Below are 24,297 nucleotides of genomic sequence, written 5' to 3' on the forward strand. Positions count from 1 at the left end.
TACAGTAAATAAAGAGTATTTTTAGTGAGATCATTATGATGTGTGAACAGTCACAAGGAAAAAAGCGATTATGAGAGGAAAATACTGACCTGAACTTGGATTTTGAGATGGTTTGACTAGAAGAAAAGGAAAATACATTTTTAAGAATGTAGAAAGAGTAATTAACACAAATTCATTTTCTTTAGAATTTTGCATTGGAATTACATATATATAAAACAAGCTTTTAACAAAATGCATCATGAATGCTAAAAGTCTATTGCCTGTTGTTTATTTTTTTCTGCAATACCAATCCTGAAGCTTTACAAATTTTTTAAGTGAAAGAAAGGAAATCTCCTTTAAAACTAAGTAAATAAACCTTGAATAAACAAGCTTGGAAGTCACGAAAATCTGAGCAAACAAACAGTGAACACCACAGGATATAGAAATAATTCCCATACATTCAGTTATTGTTGGAAAAAAATAGGTATTCTCCAGGTCATGCACAATTTAACAGAAAACATTCCTTCTTCCATGTAATCAGGAACTTCTGTTCTTATCGCTCTGGACAATAATTATATTTTATAAAAGCTCTCAGGAAAACACAACTTCATTGCAAGTTGAGTTGAATTGCTTTATATCTTCCTACCTTGAGAATTTTAGGAGCACTTTAATACTGTAATAATTGGTCTAAACCTACCGAAAGGCAAAAAAAAAAAAAAAACCTGAAGTGTCATACAAAGCTTGACTATTTCAAAGCAGCTTGGGCTAAATAAACGATGGGGAAACAATGATTCTTTTAAATGTTGAGTTGGTCAGGGTGGGCACTTGAACCCCGTGCCCGTACTCACCATAAGCTCCCACAGCAAGGGGGGCTCTCCCCCTCTCCGCTCACGTTCTCCGTGTTCACCGACTCGGTTTCGCTGGTGGGCATGCTTGCTGTGGGGAGACAGGCACTGCTTTAGACTCATCCCTAGCCAAGGCTTTACACACATCACCATCTCCTGTCCTATGGCAACAATACCTCCACCTTTCGTTCCTCTAACGAGAGCTTGGAAGAGCTGAGGAGTAGCAGATGAAGTCAAGACACTTCATCAGTCCTCTTAGAGCAAAAGCACACAGAACTCCAGAGAGTGGTGGCTTCTCTGTTTCTTTTCAATGACTCAACATAACTGTTGACAATGCACTACAGAATACAAAGCAGAGGAGGTTTGTAACAAAGAGTGCTGTCCCTTGTAAAGAAATAATCGTGAGCTAGATTTTGTGACCTGTCATTTTGAGAAGCATTCTGCTAACACTTTGGAGGTGCTTATCAGTTGAAGAGCTGTTAACATGATTGGTAATTCCAGGAAATATTATCCAACTTCTGAAAGCAGGAACTATCACACTCTGGTCATACTGACCACTCTGTGCTTTTCCTGACATCGTGAATTATCAAGGCAAGAAGATAGAAAATAAATGTGCCTGCAAATACTGTGTGAGCAGCAGGAAGGAGCACTGGGAATGGCAGGGTGGGTACTGCAAATGATGATGAGAATTAATACTAATTAGAAAGGGGATGATGGCATTTGTTACACAGTGAATTACTGTACATATAGTGGATCATTACTGAGCAGTTAGCAACTGTAGCTAATGATTTTTAGACAAAACTCATTTGAAGATGGATCATTTATCATTTATCTTCAAATCAAGTGAAACATACAAAGGGAGGACACCTTAAGTCAAAAGATGTTAGGAAATGATGAACAGCTGAAGTTCTCAGTACTTCCCAGGGGAGAACATGCCTGCATTGCAAGCCAAGAATGAAAGAAAGAACTCAGGAACAGGAAAAGTGTAAAATTAATGCTGCTGGTCTATACAGTACAAATACCACATAAAGTAGGAAAAAATAAGAGAGGTGGAAGATGCCCTGAAATTACTGTAGAACAGCAAGAACAGAAGAAAATCAGAGCATTCTAAAGGTATTGTGGTGTGTACCTTCCACTGTTTTGATGATTTGCTTGTTTGGTTTATTTTGTTTTGTTTTATTGGGAAGGGTTTAAAAGCCAGTGTTTGTGCAACTGAGAGTACCAAAGGCAGAAGGGATACACTGCCTACTTCTGATAGGGAGGTCTCACTATTTTGGTAGCCTAAAGGAGGTTTAAAGCAGGTTTAATTACACACTTCATAATATAAGTGAGATTTAAGAATCAGGCCCTGAATTTTCCAATTTGTCTACACACCAGGTACAGAATGAGAACTGTCAGTAAGTCTCTCTATATTGCCTCAACACTGACACAAAGATACACGGAATGGTAAGTCCTGGTTTGCTTTCCATGCCCATCAGTTCCATCCCAGCTTAGAGACTGACAGGTCTATGCAGGCCAGATGCTCAGCTACTGTTTGCAACAGCTGAGAATCTGTCCCCATAAATGTAAGTCACTGTTATATGAAAAGTTAAAGAGAGTGGCATAACAAAGAAAGATCCAAAACATCCATGCAGGTGTTTGAATAAACAAAGCACTTCAGGCAATAAGCACAGCAACACCTTCCTTCACAAGGTTCTTCTGTTTTGATGAGTCTTTTAAAATATTACTGTAATTGCTTTATGCATGGAAAGTCCCTGGTTAGCACCTGCAAGTGCCTCAATTCTAATATCATGCTTAAGTTTTAAAAAATTAATATTGCTAGTCCTGTGTGAACTCCACAGCTTACAGACTTCAAAACTAATGAAAAAAATCCTTGATATCCAAATTCAACTATTAAAAAAAATCACAACACTATTTCAAATATAGCCTCAGGTCTTCAGAACTAAGAATTTTTATTTCAAAATGCCAGGGGGATCTTCTGCAATAAATCCAAGGGGTTTCCTGGTGTGGTAAAGAACTGAACTGTTTGCCTTGTCCTGAGTGACATGCATGCTCTTAGGAAACACAACATTATAGTCACCTGATCCCTTTTCAGCACTTGTGATGGGCAACTGCAAAATATGAGTGCAGAAGTCTTGTTTCATACATTGTTACTAAGAGCTGCCAGGAAAACAGAGCTAAGCACACTTTTGCAATTATTACTTATGTACACTGTGTCTCACATCTGTATTTCAAATTTATCAACCCTTCCCTCACCTAAAAGCAGTACCTAGAATCCGGTTATTCATCAAGTGTCACTCACTGTCACCGAAACTACATTTGTCATTATTTTTAAAATTATTCAGCATTTTAATTCAAGTCTACCCAGACTTGATATGGTAGTCCACAATAATACCAGACCTTTTTGAACAGGACTGTATGAAGAAAAACAAAGTACAAAGGAAAAAAATCTTTGTCTCTATTGAAGTGAACTCAGTTCTGCTAATTATTAAATACAGTCAGAATGTTATTCTCTCTTTCAGACACAACATGGCTGTTACTCTAGCTCTTAAGTGACTTGCAGGTGCTGTGTTACAAACAGAAGAGGGAAAAAAGAACGACAGACAGTTCAGTTCCCATTAGAAACTCAGCTGTGATTACACTGTAATTTATATGTCAAAATTAACACTCGACGGGAGTACTGAGAAAGGCACCGTGTGGAAGTCCAGCTCCAGCAATGCCATTAGATCTTGAGCCAGAAGAAAAGAGCAGCAGCACTGCATGTCCACATCCACTCTGTTAATGCAAGCAACCTGCCAAGCCTCCAAAAGACCCAATTTAATGACCACAGCTTCTTAAGGGCAGGTGGTGTTCATCAGGCAAATACAGCACACTGAAGTTTGGAAAGACTGTGAGCTCAGCATGGTCAGCTTTGAGATCTTTAAACTGGCAGCCCAGTGTTCAAAGGAAGAGACCAAATTTATTCTTTATTCACCTTTTGCCCTTATTTCACTGGCATTCTTCTGGAAAGATTATGTAGATTTCTAGATCTAATAATCTCTTCAATTAAGCTAACTCACTCCAAACAAAAGAGTGCTTGCATTAGGCAATATAAGCAACCCATACAGCATGCAGCTTAATACTTTCCTGAGTATACAGAAAACAGGTCAAATACTTCAACTACTACATTTTATTTCTGTAGATAAAAATATAACATGAGAAAAACAATCTATTATGTTCTCTATTTACTCTAAAGAGTTTTCAGACTTTGGAGCAGGAATTTCAAACTTCACTCCAGGATGTAACATAACTAATGCACAGCAAAGAGCAAGCCAGTGTCCATCAGCAATGATGTGTCCATCAGCAGTGATGTGTCCTAACCAGCAGAAGTTACAAGAAATAAATTACATAATCCTGCAATATGACAATTTTCATCACAATTTGCATCACTGCAGAATCCAGAATTACCTGAACTACTGAACTGTGGTGTCAAGTATTACTGTTAGAAATGTTTCCCTCTAGAATATATATATTCAGTATTTTAACCTCTTTCAACTTCCACTGTGCATTTTTTGATCCACAGGCTGATCTCATTTTCACCCTGGTGCACCTTGGGCAGCCTTCTGGTTACATGTGCTGCTGTGGAGTGACCTGCACAGCTCATCAGCATTGGTTACTGCAGAGAATCTTGGAATTATTTTAAAAGGTATTATACCGGCAAAATTTTAAATCAACCTGCAAAAAAAGTGATATTCTGTCTGCTAGCAACAGCCAACCAATTTCTTGAGCTCCAAAATTCTCTTAATTCTTTCTCAAATTAGAACACGAATTTTCTGAATCCTTTATACCAAATCTTTGAGGCAGTCAAATAGGAAAACGGGATTTAAAAAAAAAATCCCCAAATTGGCAATATTATCATTGCAAATTCGCCTCAAATTTTCCTAACTCTGCTGTATGCCCAGAAAACACATCAGAAAGAAGTGGTGCTATCTATTCTGACCGTGAAGCTCCTCGGTGTAAATCCATTTTAAGGAGAGTCTGCTTGGAATATGTTCTATACAACAGTATGGCAAGATATCTGTCTTCATGTAGATTTAATGTTGATATAATCAACAATCATTCTTGTAGGCTCTCACTTTTTATAAGTAGCCCATGGAAAAGCAATGTAAGGTTGAATGGCTGTGTAGCAGTGGGAGGAGAGCAAAACAATCAGTGTTCATTACAGTAGCATCACTGAACCAACCACTTGAAGCCTGAAGGATGACACTATGAACCTTGGGAATGCTGCACACTCCACAGACATGGTGCTTTTAATGGAAACAGAGGGAGAGGTAAAACAAAGAAAAATATTTAGGGTAGTGTTTCTAATCCAGTGTCAGTTAAAGTGTGAGCTACTTGGATCAATGTAAAAGTCTCACTAACACAGAAAAAAAATAAACTTAGGCCATTGACTTGTACTTCAGAAAAACCCTACTCACAAAAGTTCTACCTGCCCTGCAAAGGCAGAAGAAACCAAGTCAGTGCACTTGTGCTTGGGGATGCTTTTGACCAGCAAGGTCAGGCGGCAGCAGCGAGACAGCAGGGGCTGCCAGCCAACAACAGCAAGTTTACAGCCAGTTCCAGGCTGCTTTATGAGAGCCATCAGAACCTGAACCTCCTCGTTTAAAGGCTATGTTGAAACACATATCGAAAGTAAAACTGCAACCACCTTTCAGGAACTTTTATGGAAAAACTATTTCAGGCTGTAAAGCTGTGCAAGCTATGAGACAATATCTGTAATGATCGCACAAACAACTTCAAGCAGACTCAGTGTTTGCACAAAATGAGTCCACTGGGTCCTAGCAATTTCTGGCAACGTTCTGCAATCTCTAAAGTAACTGGATCAGATTTTTCAGCCCCAGTCTGGACTACAATAGTGATTCTTAGGACAGCAAGGAAGCTAGTTATTCAAATAACTGTTGCAGACAGGATTAAAAGTAGACCTCTCAACTACTGCAACTCTGATTATGGCAAAACAACGCATTTGCCCTTACTAAAAGAGTGCAGATTTGAAAATAACTATCATAAAGTCCCTGTCCAGCTCCAGTGTGGGAGGGGAAAAACTGAATAGACTAGAAAGTACAGAAACAAAACCACCAATAACAAGAGGAGATACAGTAAAAGCTTGTTAGGTTTTGTGAGATTCTACACTGTAAGTATTAAAAATAATTTGTAAATACTGTCATCATACTGTTCTAAGCTTACACCATGATCCATTATAAAGCTTGTCAAATATTTGTATTAATTTCTTTGTACCTAAATTTAAAATACTTTTTTTATCTCGTTTACCTGACTCCTGAAGAAGAAAACCTATGCTTCAACAAGAAAGTCACAGACAAAGACACTTCAGAGGAAATCTGAATGGATAAAACACTCTGCTTCAGGGGGGTAGAGCAGCACCTCATTTCAGACATGCACTTCAACCAGCAGGAAGGACTGCATGCATGAGGGGTCACATGCTACAGATGGCTAGCCTTGGTTATAGAAAATGCATCCAATATGTGCTCCCAAAAGCTAACGCATCCAATGCAGCATTGGCACAAAGGAAAGTTCAACTGCAAACCAGAACACGTTTTACCATGTTTATTGGAAGAACGGCCAAAGCAGCTAAGTCTGCTTTTCTTCTTGTCTTCCATTAAGTCGGCCAGTGTAACCCCTGGGTAAGCACATGTAATCCCAGCAGTGACACGGGAGGTGGCAGCAGTCGCAACGCAAAAAAACAAAAACGTGTCCGTACACACAACACAGGCAAGGTTAGGCAAAACAAACTGAAATCACCGGCAGCATAACTAATCACAGCTAAATCCCTCTCCTCGCACGGATTTTCGCATTTCGAGCTGAATTTGTAGTGCTCTGAAGGCAATGGAAGCTTTTTCATTGACTTCAGGGTAATCAGCTATTAGTTCATAACAAAGACTTCCAACTTTTACTAAAGACATATTTACAATTCTAGTAGTTAAAAAGTATTCCTTTATTCAACAGCACTGAACACCTGCCCACTATCAGTAACAGAAATGGAAAAATACATAGGGTTAATAAATAAATGACTTAATGCCTTCCCGGGTTAGAAATTTTAAAATGCTGGGGGGTTGCAAGAACCCCAATTACAATTTTAAAGGATGTGAGAAACTATTAATCACTGACTTAACAGCCTTTGAAATCTCTACCTTTTCCTGCCACAGAGTTCTTCTGTATCCTAAGCCCAGAGCTCTTCCACACCACTGAAGTTGCACTATGGTGATCTTCTATCACCATAAATCAGCAGTTATCTTGATCACCCAGAGGTTTAGATATTCAAATAGGAATACAGTTGCCTAGAAGCCCAAAAATTATGATTCTGACTACCTTGGGACTCAGCTCTACCTTATACTTCAAAGATAACTCAAAAGAAACCATCACCAGTTTATTCGGACTAAATTTATTTCCTAAGCTTACTATTCATGCCTTGAATGCAAGGAGGTGGAGCAACTCAGCAACCCTTCCTCCTTTACAGCCCATTGCAGCTGACATTAAAAATGAAATTCCAAGCCACATATTTAAGTTCACATGCACAAATCCAGGAATGCTAGATTGCCTATCCACTGGAAATTTCCACTCAAAACATATATGCGTGCCTGAAACAAAATTCCTGACATTTCTCCTAAAGTTCTTTTAATTACTTCCCTTCTATTTTTACTTTGCAAGCTTCCTGCAACCCTTAACTTAGCCTAAAATTATGCCCAAGTTAAAAGTTTAGACTTAAAAGCTCTTTCAAACTGAATCAACTATGCAAACAAGTATTTTTTTATCTATATGACCTAGAAGCCAGGTTTAAGGAATGCTGGAGCAAAGGGGGTTTTTACAGCCTGTTAACAAACCCCAAATTTGAACAGGATGCAAAAAGTTCCTGGGATTCCATCTGTAAACCAAGTCCATTGGCAGCAGTGCTCATGGTGTGGTTGTCCAACACTCTGTGAAAATTTGGCATCACCTACAATTCTGTACCACCTACGGTTCTGCACAGCAGCCTTGTACAAAGTGTATTTACTCCACATAATGCACCACCTTTACTTTTCAGTCTTAGGACTTGATACTGGGCCCCAAACCCACAGTTTATGTATCCCTTCCACACAGTGTTAGAAGCAATAATTAAGTATAGTGAACTCTGGATTTTTTGCTCTGTTCTAGATAAAAATTCTGTTTGTGCAACAGATTTTCATATAGACATAAATTATTTCCTTCCGGGTGATGTTGGCATCAACATCAACCCACAGTTTCCTTCCAGCCTCTCATAAAATGATTATTTCCTTCCAGTCAGAAGCACAGGTCCATACTCTGCTTTTATTGTGAACTAAAGGACTAATAAAAATCTGAAATTCAAAAGCAAAGATTTTAAAAAACTTAACTATATGCAATGCAGAGATAAGTTTAAAAACAGCTAACTCAATATCAAACCACACTATTTTTGTTATTTACTACATCTGAAAAGTACTGTGGTTTAAAAGAACACTTCATAATATAATAAATTAGCAGCACTAGAAGAAAAATAGGGGTAATGATGTATTATTTCAACATAGAAAATAATATTCTGAGTTGTCTTTGACAAACAGCTTGTAGACGCATTTCCTTAAAAATACTTAATGGTATCTAAATAAACAAATACCATAACTTTCCAGAGTATGACATTAATGACAAGGTGCTACTTAGTATACGTATTGAAATTTGGACTTTAATCTTGGGTTTAGTATTAAATCATAAACCACATTCTGAAACTGTGTTCTCACGAAAATTTTAAATCCTTTTATGCAAACATAGCAAAGAGGCTAAAATAACCTCTGCTAAATTATGACACTAAAATACTGCTCTTACCAGAATTTTCTGCTATACAGAAATCAAGTGTAACTTTTACATGCAATATCATGAAACTCATTCCTTTACCTTAGGACTCAGATCAGAAGCACAAGAAGGTCACTACAGCATAAAGTACTTGTCCCATAACACACTATGTCAAATAAATACACCGTAAGTAAGTGATATTTCTTAGTGTCAAATGAAAATCCCACAAGACTCCATTTATCTCACACTCAGTTAAGACATGTAGTAAAAAAGATTTTATATGGTTTTCTTGAATATCAAAAAGAAAGATCCAGAATCTCATTTTCCTACTTCCAAACAAAAATAAAATCCTCACTATTAGCACAAGGTTATTTCTTGGCTGTAGCTTTGGCCATATTTTAAAGCTCTTTATATTATTATTATTTCCATGCATGTACCTACACACAGTCCTCTTGAGTCAGGATTTGCAGTGATACCTAGAGACACGTAGCTTCCATGCACTGACTCTTTACAGAACTCAAATAAAGCCAAGTTTAAAAGTCTCAGAGGTGACTAAGTGCAGACAATGATTTATGCATGGACATCCCAGAGCGCTGGTTAGTTGTGAGATTCCAAATTATGTTCCATGACTCAGCATCACTGTACCAACAGACAATTGCTCTGCTACCCAAAACTTTTGCAAACTGAAAGGAGAAAGCCACATCAGACCGGCCACATTCACCCCAGCGTGTCAGTCAAACTGCCCCCACAGAAGGAGTAGAGGAAGGAATACGTACTGTTCCTCTTGCCTTCCTCATCAGCCTCTTCATCGTTCTCAGGGTCAATGTCCTCTGCCTGCGTTATCCAGTCCAAATATCCCTTCAGATCTTCTTCGAGCTGCTGTTTTTCACGGAGCTTCTGAAAGTCCCCTCGGGCCTTGGCTTTTTCTCTTTCTTTGGAAAATTCCCTATCAAATTCGGATAAAGCAGGAAAAAAAGCATTGACTGACAAACTCTCAGGCATTTTGATCGAGGTCTTGACATTGCAGAGTAACACAGTGACATAGAAAATACACTGCAGATTAGAGAGCTGCTTTGAAAACAAGGTAGAGGTGCAAAGAAGTCATGGCAAATCCCTACCATGTTACATCACAACTTTCAGAGATTTTCTGACTTAATTGAAAATTAAGTGGTATTCCTAACACTTCCCACAGGGAAAGGGTCCATTCCCCCATTTAATTCTGTGTTCTTCTATATAGATTTTAAAATCGCTTTTATCTACAAACAGTAATTAACTTGCAGTAACAAAGTAATATCAATGTTGAGTATTAGTTTCAATGAAAATGAAATTCTGGCAGCCAGTTCTAAAATCTTTCCTCTTCCAGCCACAGTTCATTGCCTATGCCCAAACATACAGCGTTCCAGAATTCCACTATTGTGCTCTCTCTTAACTGCACCATGGACAGACACCTGTGCTGTTTGAGATATGGATGTTCTGCCTTTTCTCTCGCTGTAACAGAACCTAGAATTCTGCTCTCAGATCAGAAATGCATCCTTTTGTCCTCTATCTCGTTGCCCCAATCTCAAAGTAATGCATTGGACTGTCTGTCTAGTTTAGTCTGTGTTTTGGCTTAATCCCTAAATTATCATGGATTAATATAACAAAGTTATGAGAAGGAAATTGGATAAAATGGCCTGCTGAGGTCCCTTCCAACCTGAATTACTCTATGAATCTATGATTCTCTCAATGATATATAACTCAAAACCATTACCAAGTATATTCTTCCACCACAATATCTCATCTGCTGACATTATTACAACATTTGGTGTGATCCACAACTCCAAACACATTACTCCCTTCACTAGAAGGATCAAACAAGTTCCAATTTATCTGAGTATCAGCACATAGAATTAAGGGTAGGCAAGCACCTTTTGAACTGTACTGTAAATATGTACCAATTCAATATTTAAAATCAGGTTTGTTCCAACTAATATGTTCATCACAGAATGATCTGGGTTGGAAGGGACCTTACAGACCATCTGGTTCCAAGCCCCTGCCATGGACAGGGACATGTTCCACTAGACCAGGTTGCTCAAAGCCCCACCTAACACGGCCTTGGACAGTTCCAGGGAAGGGGCAGCCACAGCTTCTCTGGGCAACCTGTGCCAGGACCTCACCCCCTCAAAGGGAAGAATTGCTTTCTAATATCTAATCTAACCCTGACCTTGTTCAGTTTAAAGCCATTACTCCTTGTCCTACCACTACCTGTCCATGTTAATCTTACAACAACGCTCAAATTAAATTTAAAAAATAGCTACAGCAATTTCATTTGCTATGAATTTGCAACTCCTTTATTTACTGGGAAATTTCATTAGAAAATAGTCCCTAATTAATACACCTTTAAAGGGGAAATTTATTAAAGTACTCAATAAAATCCCTTTTCTAGTGGAAAATACTAGAAAATTAGTTTAAGACTGCAAAATACTTTAAGAAGGCATTTCAGTTCGGTGATATAGATTATTTATTCAGAATTGCAAAGACATAATCTCACCAGGGTTTTTATTTATTTTTATTGTTTTGTCTTCAAACATGTTGGAGCATAAATTTAGTATTTAGAAGACATCAGTTAATTTAAGAGTTAAGCCCTTTACAATGCAGAAGTTGCTTTTTTTTTTTTTAATGTTCTGTTGCAGAAGCTACACAGCTTTCTATTGCAAAAGCTGAGAGGCAGGCACTACAGCTTTTACAGCTGAGGACTTAACAAAATTTCATTTTGGCACGTGGAGATCATCCTGTTCCATCTGATGGCACTGTAATGAAGCTGAAGAATGCCAGTGCTTGCTTTGCATTTGCTACCCTTCATCTACCATCCAAGGACGAGGTCCTGCAAAAGGCCATCTCGTCACAAAAATGCTTGTGAAAGAGAGAGGGCCCCAAAGATCCCTCTGAAGGATAATTGTTTTAAAAAACAAATAATTTCACAAGCCAGTAAGAAACTATTTGGTTTATGGAATGCTGGGTTTAGAGCATTAGAGACTGTCATTTACACCCAACTGAGGCAACACACTCGTGCCTCTCTTCCCACAGAGCCTTTGAAAAAAGAGCTATCATGGCATAATATGAAATCACAGCTAACAAGCATTGCTAGCTTTTACTAAGTATTCATATCTTTTTCAGTTAAGTCTTTTGGGTGTTTCTCATTAATTCAAAGAATGTGTGACATGTGAGGGTACAGTAAAATGAAAGTCGCTGTTATTATATAGAGAGGAGTGAAAGAAATAATTTTTAAATGAATCAGCTGGCAAGGCTGATAGTTTGAACTGCACTTTACCCATGGCTGAGCCACCTTTTAACTCTGACTCTACATTAAAATGGCTACATGCAGAGAATTAAACACAATTTTTTATATACACAGCTAACTCTGACCTTTCCCTTTAATACAGCACAGAAGTCAGACACTGACTTGTTAAATGCTGCAGCAAGTTATCAGTAGGGGGAGACGCAAGGGTGCTTATTTCCATGATATTTAAAAACTTTTTTAAATCCTGACTGTTTGTAAGGAAGTATAGCACCTGAGAAGACAGCATTTTCTTCAGGAGAAGGAGGAATCTGGCTCTAAGGTATTTTTTTCTATCACAGCCACAATGAAGTGGCATCTCTCAGGTACATATGTACATGCTCCTTTTAGTCAAATGCCATGAATAAGAAAGTAGAATTTAATGGAATTGGAAAGTAATGACTTTCCTATTACCAAAACAAAAGCATCTTTTTTCCCCCAAGAAACAAGTTATTTGAAAAAGAGAGAGATGTTGGCTCTTTAAAACTTCTGACAAAAACATTTATATGAAAAGATATTTGAATATTTAGATAAAGACAGACAGACATTGGTTGCTCTCCTGCAAGGAGGAATAAGACAGCTGCTTGTGCAGCATTTCATGGCTGTGGAATGCACAGCCTGGATCCAGGGAAGAAAGAAAAAGCTTTTGGCTCTGTAGGCAACCTATTACTGACATGGTTGGACTGATGGCCTCAAGTGGCCTCCCGGTCAGCAACCCAGCACTCCAAGCAGAAGCCTCTGAAGCTGACAGGCTTAGGAAATTGCACATTAATTGCAGTAAGTGGACTTAAGCTCTGTAAATATTTGGTTTCACAAATGCCTGTGCTAAGAGAGCTAACTTGAAAATACGCATTTCATTCGGGGTTTGGTAAAACGACCTGGATCTGACATTTCAAAGTGTATGTTGGGCAGGGGGGTGCTTCATCTGCAGCAGAATAGAGACATAACTTGCAAAATAAAGCATTTTACTAAGACTCATTTACATAATCTCATTTACTTCTAGTGACACCTAACCTACTACATAAAATGCAGGTTTTATTTCTATTGCCCAAAAATTCCTTGTGTCCTTGCAGAAAGATGATCTCATCTCTGTTTAGGCACAACACCATCATCATCATCAATGGTTGTTGAGGCAGAAGCATATAAAATGCAGGGCTTGAGTTCATGCTTCAGTAGTCTGGGGCAATCATGCCAGATTATTCTTCCTTCAACAGAGTGAAATAACTCCTGCTGATATGCATCAGTTGGAAATGGCTCGATGCAACAAGGTGGAAGTGGCAGCAGGGAGAACCTGCTGGGACTCAGTCACAGCTCTCTGGTTCACACACCTGAAATTTCAGCCAGGGCCATATTAACCAAAGATCTTAAGACAAGAATTTATTTAAATTGACTATTTGGTGTACTCTCCCTTCTCTCCGCAATTCACAGACATAATAACTGCAAACACACCTATTCTGGCCTCCTACCAGCTGGAAGTTTCCCCATGCTAAGGACCAGACACATTTCCTAAGGGGGCCTGTGCAACACCAGGACCCTTGTTTTATCTCCTGTGCATCATTAGGCATCGATGATGGGAAATAAACAGTTGCTTCTGATGTCAAAGCATAAACCAGAACACAAATTCTTCTTTAGCCATATTACTGCCCTTTTGTGTCACTGCAAATGCAGTGTCAGACATAATTAATCTCCTGCAGTGTGGAACTTGCTGCACACAGGGTCTGGGATGCAGAAAGTGTTATGCTAATTCTCTATGTAGAACTGTCACCCAGACATCCAGAGCCTCATTTATTTGCAGGGAATAGTCACATAATAATAAAAAAGTACTCACAGGAGTACAGTGTTGGGGACCAGACTCACAGGAGAGGTTTCACACAGTGGTAACCATACCAACCAACAAATTAGCAGAATCAAATCAGAGAACTAAAACTGCTTTAAGTGTACAGCTAAGAATGGACAACAGCTCACAGCTGGGTGCAAAGTGTAACAGATGTGGAGAGACATAAAGGTTAAGTAACATCACATCTTTAATTACAGGAGATTTGTATACATCATTGTTACCCCTTCTTTTAGAGGGGAGAAAAAAAAAACCAAAATGCCTCAGAGGCTGAACACTAAAATTACTTCTGTAGCGCAAAAAAATCCTAGCAGGAATTTTCCTTGAGCAAGGAGCATTGGGTTCTTGATGGGAAAATGCAAACTGGTATTACCTACCATAGTTATTTCTATGTAGCTCATTAGCAGTTGACAAAACGTATATTCAAGGGCTCCAGCACCATCTCTGTGTACCAGAGGGCCTGTACAGCCTTCCTGTGCCAGAGTGCACACCAATGCTACAGGATCACGGGTGGGAACAGCAACATAGGGAACCATTTGATACAGCAACAAAACCAAGACCTGATGTTTCAGACTGTTATTAAATCTGCACATCAAGATGTGCTCCTGTCCTGAGTCAAGACCGTTTGGCTCAGGACATACTGGAATTCTTAGAAAGAGAAGGGGCAGTACCAAGCATGGGACCACATCCCACCATCATCCCACCACTGGGATGGGCCCTTGTCAACCATTTCTGAAGCTGATGTGGTTTGTTACCTGTCAGGACTCACAGAACTAATCTCTAAGAAGCCTTGGTGTGGTCAGTTCAGACAGGACTGAAATAAAATCAGTTCCCTCCAAGTTCTTATTCAAGAGTACGAACTACTCCCACTGACCGTAGTCGCTTCTGTCTAAAGCAGTCCATCAGTAATTACTGTATTTAGATGAAAGAATTTGCTGATTTATTACTGTTAGTATATTCAATTGATCAATCAAGAATAACATTCCCTTTTTTTGTATATATTTGTGTTTGAGCTTTACTTTTAGTAGCCACACAACAACTAGAAGAGCCTACTTTGGCTCATAAGATGTTGAGATCTACAGCCAGAGACTCTCTCTTGTTGAATGCATATCCTGTTTATCTATGGGAAGGAGTTAAATTTTCAGCAATAATTTTTTTTTTCACTAGGCCTTCCTGTTGCTGTGAAAAGGAACATTGTCAAAACCAGTTCACTTCCCTTTTGCTGAGAGGCTGTGGATGACAGTTCAGTGCCGTTTTCTATTTGGTGCATCATTATTCAAATGTCTTTTTCTACAATTTTTTCCATCTATACTGTAGACAACAGTCCTTAGGTGTATGAACTTATCTGTGCCAACATATTTTATATGACATTAATTGAGAGAGATTGCTGTGAGATTAGTGTGGATGAGTACATACCCTTAGCTTTTAGCATCATTATGTACATACATCGCAAATATTACTGGGAGAAAGAAATTGAAAAAATTAACATTCTCTTAGTAACCTGCAAGACTACATGTAGGAGGATATAAGGACATGTCAAAGCTTATGTTCTGGTGCCCTTTTGCAAGGCAATAGATTCAACTTAAAGATTTATTGAAGTGTGTTTGAAAGGTCTTATTTGTTCCCATGGCTACCCAAAGAAATACTAATGCCCTGAGCAGAAAATGCTGCCAGCAGAAACCATCCCCTAATGATAAGGACTATCTTCAGGAATAGATTATCATGCATCATTAAAAGCCATGCCTCTTGATAAATAAGTTATGAAGTTTTATAATCTAGTATTTCCTCTGTTCATAGCAAAACAGTTTAATGCATACTGAATTACTGGCATGTTTATCTTAACTTTTAACATGCTTTTAAAGGTACTTTCAGGATGGGTGACTAGCACTCAATTATCTTCATTTTTTAAGGTTTATCTTTAGTTAACTTCCTAACCCTATAATTTCTAACTTAACTTTCAATTTCAGCTCACTGTCTCTTGCACCAATTGCCATGATATCCTCTCGTCTTTTTAATCCTAGAATATTTGGAGAAGGCCTGTCCTCAGCTCCCAGTTTCTGTTCTAGTATTTCATGCCTTCAGAGAACATAGGTCCAGTTTATGCCTGTGTGTAATCAAAGCTCCATGAAAAGCAGGCTCCTGAAGGAGTTCACCACCCTTCACAGAGCTGGAATCACTGGGCAGCCCCTCAGCAGCAATTTCTGTGCCATTCCATCAAGCATGAAGTTGCCCCAAAGATGCAATGCCTACTCCTTATACCATAACCAGAGGAAATTTTACAAAAGGAAAAAGGGTGCACTGGTGTCTCTTACAGACTGAACCTACCCCCTGATACTGGATCAAAAGACAAAGCAACCAAAATAGAGTGTGATCATATCATGATCACCCTGCAATTTCTAGGAGCTAAAACAATTATTCAGAGCCATAAACACCTTTATATTTGTAATGGGAACGAACAAAATGCAGACCAGCCAAAGGTAATGAAAATATCTGAATACATCTATAGCAGCTTTCAAGAGCTGCAAGCACTTTGCTCTCTATTTCCAAATATTGAAAGAATTGTGAAAGATCTGACTGTTCCAGGTGTCCAGACAGATTCCTAAGAAATTCACAGTGATGAAAGAAATTATCAGCAGGCAAATGTTTTGAACCACAATTACAAATACATTTCCAGGTATATTTCAGGAGCTGGATCTACAGCCAATTTTTCTAATATCCTTAGGGTTGAACTGTTTGTCAAATCTGCTCTCAGGCCAGAGCTACAGCCTTCTCCAGAGCCCCTGCTGAAGCTGGACCATGAGCCATCACCAGCCCTTTCCTAGAACCACATCTCTAATTGGGTCTAGAGCCATTTCTAGAACACTTTCAAAAAATACACCTTATGCCAATTTTAATGCCCTTTCCTAGAGTGAGACTAGGTCCATTTCCTGAGGTCTTTTCCAGAGCTGGATCTAGGCTCAGTTGTCCAGTCATTTACTGGAGATGGATTTAGAGCATGTTCTGTATTCTTTTCCCATGGTCCTTTCTGGAGCAATTTATAGAGACATTTAGGAGAGCTGAATCTAAATCCTAATTCTGGAGAGCATCTCTAGAACTGCCTCTAGGGCAATTTTTACAGGTCACTGCTAGAGCTGGAACCATTTCTGGTGTATTTTTTAAAGCTGGCTCTAATTTTTGAGATGGAACTAGAGCCTGAACTGGAACTAGAGCCAATTCTAAAACCTGACCTGGAGTCTTTTTCAAGAATGGATTTTCCTGTCGAGCCTTGAAAACTGAAATAGCTTTTCAATTGAGAATTCACTTTTAGACTAATGTGAATACTTCTAGTGTCTGATACAGAGTAAAAATTTGAGTATTTTGAAAAAGATTAATTAACTTAAGCCTATGAATTCTCTCCATCCTTGTTATTCAAGGGAATGTTTAGGATAAAATCTCCACAGTCAGCTTCCATGCAGAAATTACAATACTTCCCACATGCAGATTCCACACACACATTGTTTCTATTAATTTACACTTCTGCTATTAGAAATATGAACTCTATTTTTAAGAATGTCACCTTCAGCAGGCAAGACTGACACGGATCACCAGGAAGTACTCACCTTCAGAAACAGCTAGATGTAAAAACAAAAGATCTGCCAAATCATCATTCTCATCCACTTGTACAGCATCTAAATACATCAAACATGCAGTGCACAAGAGGCATTACAGAAATACAAAGGGGCAGATGGTCACAGGGTAACAAAGGAGTGCAAAGAGAATGACTGAATATTTTAAACCCACAAACAGATCAAAACAGCAGACAAATTTAAATGTACACAGCATAACCTGATATTACAGGAAGTAACACTTTCATACAGAAAAGGCATTCAGATTCCACTTTCAAAATCTGTATGCAAAGCCATGCTTTTCAAGTAAGTTGGCATAATTTTTGCATTCTTGACATTTGATCAGTTTAGTGAAATTTAAGTTTATCTCTAGATTTATCATAAACCAAGTTTCATGCTATGATTTGAAGAGCATAAAATGTAAAAGCTGATAACTCTTAAATAAAAAAACAAAAAATGCACATATTCAATGCTTGGCTCAGAATGAAAAGTATTTCCTGTCTACCAAGGAATACAAAAATATCCACTGGATTTTACTAGTACATCACTTTTATCAATAACATTTAGATTATTAGGTCTAAATAGAAAAGATGTGAAAAATATTTATTATTTATATACAAATGTCATATAGCAATCAAAATAAATCAGAGTCACAGTATTCCACACTGGCCCTTGTTTGTCAGAGTTTTAAACAAGTACACCAAGACATTTTCTTCACTTATGTACTCAACATCAGTTTGGTATGATCAGTATCTTTTAAGAATACTCCCTTTTCCTTTCTCCTTCTGCTTTTGGTGTCAATCCTTGGTGATATTTATATATCACGTGTCTCAGCTCACTAGTGTAATTTTCTTCTGATAGAAAACAAAACCAGGGAGTTTTAGAAAGGTTCTTTCATGTATTCAGGGCAAACATGGATTGATACAACTCATCAAACACCCTGAGCACTCAAGTGACCCTGAAGGGGGGTGACGCTGTGGTAGAAAAATAAATTTAGCAATTAATGACTGGATGAATTTAAGGGGGGTTCACACCACACTGGACATTTCTGTTCACTGGAAACCAAAGGCAAGCCAGCAAGGGCTCTGAAGAGCATTACTGCTCCATGAGTCACACAATACCCAGAAATCAGGGGTCATTTCTTGTCTGCAGAAAGGAACCCAAGAACATGGGGACACCTCGTTCCCAGTATTGGAACAGCAGCTAAAGAGCAACTCCATATTCCAACAAATATCATACATATCATAATGTTGCAAGCCTTATATAGTATTTTAAATGTATTAAATAAAACGTAAAGCAGAGTCATGAGGATTTCTCTAAATTTCCATGGATTCAGTAGAAGAATTAATTCATGCAACAAAATACCAAATCTGGCATTGCTTTCCCTAAAATTTATTTTTAAAACCAGAAAACTCCCAAACCAATAACAATCTGAGTCACGGAAGGAAAAATAGCAATAATTATTATCTGTTACCAGACACCTTCACATGACAGGAAGAAAACTAATTGGTGCTTACGACCTTCTTAAGGGCCAGGGAAGGAACTGTGAGAGCCTAATCCTCTAATGACTTCAGTGCAAAGTCTGGTCACACAGCAATGTTAGGTAACAGCATGAAAGAAGAAATAATTTACACCGCAACTACTCTCATTTATCTGTCCTTCTATTTATTATTTTGTTTGTCCATTGTGGCTGAAAGCTAGGTCCTTAGTTTTACAACAGCTTACACATTTGTCCTTGGATAAAACAAAGCTGATATGACTGTATAAATCAGACTTTACAGGATAGGCCTCGGAAGGAAGAGATTAACTTAAAAAAAAAAAAATCAGCCATGTGGTTTTAGCACTACCTTTTAGCTTTTAAATATCTGCTTTGTAAAGCAATTCTGACAGTAAGGTAAAAGTATGCTTTCCCTAGTTTCCTGTGTGCAACAGTAACCTATCATAGATAAATGATTTAAGATTTTAAAAAGCACACTGTAAAACCACTCATCAGATAAAAATGCTCCTGTAACACAGTTACATCAACAAGTGGAAATTTTGTTTATCTGATTTCATGGAATAATGCATTATAATTTTTTCAAGTCTAGCATACAATGTGGCAAAGACATGAATAGGGCTGCACACACAATCAGCAGCCTCAGGACACTGTAACTGTACTGTCAGGCTGCTTTCCATGCAAGAGAAAAATCTTCTGTTGGCCAACAAAGATGGCACAGCTTGCCTGAGATATACAGCAAACAATACTGTTCTGGCCAAATGAAAGCTAATACATGTAACTACATTAAATTTTCTTTTTAGTATTCAAATGCTAGCAGGATCTTTGGTATGTTTATCAGAAAATATCTTGACCATAAACTGGAGCTTCCCAAGCTCAAGTATGTTAGTAACCAGGAAACAGTAAAGGAAATGGAGTTGCAACCTCAAGTAAGGGGGCTTTGTAAGAAGAAAACCTGACAGACTTTTGCCATAAATTACAGTTTTAAAGCACATTATACAGCTACAGCTGATATGACTTCAATTCTTGGCTGAAGCCTGGAGTTCACAAACCAAGAAAAAGCTGTGACAACCTCCCACTGACAACTGCACTAAATTGATACTTGATTATTGATAAATATATCAGCCTCCTGGTGCAGGTTGTCACAGCAGTTCACGGCTCAGCAAGGCAGGAAGCACCAAACACTTTGTGTCAGGGTAACAAAGCCACACTCTTCCTGTAAGACAGATCCTGAAGCACCCATTAAAAATGCTTTGCAAAATTTTGTGCAAAATACGTGACTGGTAAACATAAACAACACTTCAATTGTTTTATGACTATTTGAACAAAAGCAAAAGTTGGTCTTTCAGAAAAAAACCACTTGTATATAACCACAGGGTAGAATATTTGCACAGGTGCACCACCCATCTCTGTGTGCAAAATGTTCTTCCCTGCAGGAATATTATAGAATAAGGAGATTAGTGCCTCATTTAATGAGTACTTTTAGCAAGCATGGTGAACGTGATGTCAAGACAGATACAGGCAGTAGAATCACACAGTTCAGTCCAAAGAGCAAACACCAGTAGGATGACATTAGAATCTCAAGTGCATGCAAAAAAGCCATTGCTGAGAAGCTTGAGTAAATGCAGAGGCCATCTTACAAGTAGCAGTAGCATACACAATGTTAACTCAACTGCTTACCCACTAAGTACACCAAGAACCAGGTTAAGTACGAAAAATGAGCCAAGGATGATAAGACTAACAAAATAGATCCATGGCCATTCACATCCTATTGCATCATTTACCTGTAAAACGTAAGGAAATAAGTTATGATTCAGTCATTTATTAAACAGCAGAGTCCTTTTTGCAGCTGCCAGATCACGTAGGTTCAACACAAAGTTTATGGCTTATCCAGTTCTTAAAAAAAAATGAATGAACGACTGTTTAAATTTACTTACCCAAATTTTTTTGTCTATGTGATGCCTTAGAAGATTAATTGAAATAACATTTAAGTAAGTGTATGAGAATTATTAGTCCTTTTTATAACTTTGCCACAAGGCTGGACATGAATATATATTGATAGGTCTAAACTCTGATTTTGGTGTTTGTGTGTTATTTATATGACAACCAGAGACAACTTTTTCTGTTCTAATCAGAGGAGGAAGCAATAGAGGTTTATTAAAAGATGTCATCACAACTGAAGTCTCACCTGTACGAGATAACCTGTGTGTTCATGGCAACTGAATTCAGGACTCTGCCTTCATGATGAAAAAGGTGTATGCTTACCCGCTCAATACACCAAGAACAAGATTTAGTACGAAAAATGACCCAAAGATGACGAGACTGACAAAATACACCCATGGCAATTCAAATCCCATAGCATCATTCATCTGCAAGAAATAAGATGATCTTATAGAGTAGATCACTATATTAACAGCAATGAAGAGTCAGAGAAAAGGAGAATTTGATCATTCAGGTTAGATAACATTCTATGCATTCCTTCAGTAATGAAAGAACAAATGTGAAAAGGTGGCACTGGCCACATTCACTTTGCATTTCTAATACAATACCCTAAAACAAAATGGTGACTGAACCTAGTACTCAGATCAGAAATATTATCAAACATAAATGGGGCATTACAACAGTTCTGTTCTTTAACACTGAGAACATGAAATAAATTTCGGATCTCCAATTAAATGATGATCACAAAGCATATTGAAATATTAGGATTTTTAGTTCCTATATATCCCATTGACATGAATGATCATTTGAGAAAATAAACAGCAATATGTATCTCAACAGTACAGGAAGTATTACTTTTTCTGTAACAAGGAATTCCAATAGTTTTCTCCTGAAATACGAGTCAGATGCTGCCAGATATTTTAAATTAATTAAAAAATAAATAAATGAGAACAAACTTGTGTAAAATTTTAGAAACTTAATGGAAACACTCCAGACACACTTTTGAACATAAATTATATCAAGGCTGAATAAACTTTAAAAAGTTGTTGCTAATTAATTTTTTTTTAAAGTGAGGTTGAAGTAACTGAGCTTTAAATACAGCCTCCATAGACTCACATATTTTCTATAAAGAACTCTTCCACTGTCTGTTCTTGGCCAGATCATTATACCTATCAAAGGATGACTGAAGAAATACACCGATGGAGATCTAAAAAGGCCTATTCAGAAAAACAGGTATTTTAAAACAGGGAAATTTGGTCTTGTGTGTAGCATTCAGGTGCAAAAAGACATTTTGCTAAGTAACAAAAATAATTCTGACGTGAAACTTCTTGGAAATGTCTCTTCTTGAAAAGGAATTGTTGTGGCTTTTTTGTTTATACTGACAAGTTTGCATTAGATTCTTCTTAAGCTGTTTTTTAGCCATGACAATTCAGCAGACAAAAATTAGACATGGTGTTGTAGAACAACCTTTTTGCAGATCTGTTTTCACTTCTGTGAATGCTTTTTGTTGTGTTTGTCGTATCGGAAATTTGTGATCAGGCTTTGAGCTCTATGGTTAATCAAGTTAAACTCCTGTCCTTAACATCTCTGTTGGAACAGACCTATCAAACATGAGAACAAATGTTTTCCAAAATTATTTTATTTTTTCCTCTGTCTTTTAAAAATGTATCATAATCTCAGCTTCTGCAGGGTGGCCCTATGGACGGCCCGATCTAAGCACACACATTAAGTTTTGCAAGTTAAGGCCTATAAGCACTTTCCCTCAGTGGTGATTTGTATTAATACCAGTTTATACTTACCAAAGTAAACAAACTTCCTAAGTGACCAAGGAAGATTACATTACACAGCTTTTTCTTGCATCTTTTAAAATAATCTACGTATTGTCTTCTAAAATGCTTTTGCAACTGAACTGAGGTACCGAAAAGTAACTTAAAATTACTTACACTTTCTAGGCGGAAAAAAAAAGATAAAAAAGAAAAAGAAAACTTGAAAATATATATTTGGGTTGGATTTTTTTTCCTTCTAGTTTCAATAGAGCTGAATTTTGGAGAAGTTGATAGGAAGTTGAAGGATTACAGCCATTCAGAAAGGCTGGGATCATTAGCTTCAATTTCATGTTAACAGACACGGCTCATACCATACAGGCAAAGTGTTTTTCCAGCAATAACTGATCAGAGTAAACGTTTTAATTAAATTTCAAATACATACAAATGCATTGTGCATCTAACTAAATTATTCCATCAGCAGTTGTTTGCAAGTCGCCAGTGTGAAGACAAATTCATCTGGTGTTGATAACATTTGCTTCCTATGTGTCTTTTTGAAAAACTCTAAACATTAATATTTGCAATTTTACTTTGAGAAAACAGAGCTCTGGAAATCACTGCAATACAACTTCATACTCTGTTTTTGCTCACAAAGAGGACATATTCAAGCAGCCAGGCATTGTGCTAACTCAGTAACTCAGGACTGAAGCTCAAATTCTCCTGCTCTGTCAGCAGGGGCAACTGTGATTTATATTTCCTCCCTTCACTTTATAGTGTGTAACGCATAAAAAAATTCCTTTTCATTTATGTGGTTTCATTTTAAGCCCAATGTTTTAGGCTCATCTATCCAGGACTAATGTCTTGTGAAGTAAAAATTGGCAACTGCAGCTAACCAATACTAGAAGAAAGTTTTCATTTGGGGCAGGTGCTGAGCTAATTCAAAAGCATTCCATAATTCAGGAACACCTGAACCTAGTAGAACACCTTGGTACTAACCTAAGATTGAATTCTTAAAAAGAACAGCCTGAAACAGCAGTACTCAACAACTTTATCATTTAATTCTAGATACAATTAAACTCTATTCAAGTAATGTGTCGTAATTTCTATTCATGAAGAAATATTTCAGATTGCATTAATACCAGAGATCAAAGTATAAAAAGAAGTCCTTTCCTTTTGGAAAACTTTGCTGCTTATTTCATGCATGTCAAATGGCATTTTCCATAACTTCCAATTAAAGAAAGATTAAAGGAGTCGATTTGCCTTCTGATTAAAGACTGAGACAGAACTTGGTTAATATATGAGAACAGGAAAATCTCCATCCTCAGCAACAAGATTGAAAGGATTAATGCTGACTTTTCACACAAAGTGCAGAATAAGGAGTTAAAGACAAATTCCAAATGTACTAGAAGCTGCAACTAAGAAATACAAGCAACAAAAGCCCTTGAATGATGTTAAAGTAACACCAGGAATTGAAGGAGACACCACACCTCAAATCCTCAGTGAAACATCTTGCCAGACTCCCCGCTCTGTGGCTCAGGGATGCACAATAACCAAAGGAGGTGTCATATTTAATGGCTCTCAATGGACTTGTTCTGGCTCTTTTTGAGGCCATGAGGCTTTTAGCCTTCATAGCACCTATTGTAAGGACACCACCAAGTACCATCCTTCTTGCTCTTCTTTGTGCCT

General features: G+C 37.8%; 1 protein-coding gene across 1 annotated transcript in view; it reads right to left on the reverse strand.

Moving 5' to 3' along the window:
* CACNA1D (calcium voltage-gated channel subunit alpha1 D) overlaps positions 1-24,297 on the reverse strand; it is a 176,061-nt gene that overhangs the window by 69,881 nt on the left and 81,883 nt on the right. The window contains exons 8-11 of the mRNA XM_029958237.1: positions 20,588-20,691; positions 9,434-9,603; positions 828-915; positions 90-116 (exon numbers count right to left, since the gene is read on the reverse strand). Coding sequence (XP_029814097.1) covers positions 90-116; positions 828-915; positions 9,434-9,603; positions 20,588-20,691 — 389 coding nt within the window. The remainder of the gene's footprint in view (positions 1-89; positions 117-827; positions 916-9,433; positions 9,604-20,587; positions 20,692-24,297) is intronic.

Source organism: Manacus vitellinus, unplaced genomic scaffold, assembly GCF_001715985.3.
Source record: "Manacus vitellinus isolate BGI_N305 unplaced genomic scaffold, ASM171598v3 scaffold_14_pilon, whole genome shotgun sequence".
NCBI lineage: Eukaryota > Metazoa > Chordata > Aves > Passeriformes > Pipridae > Manacus > Manacus vitellinus.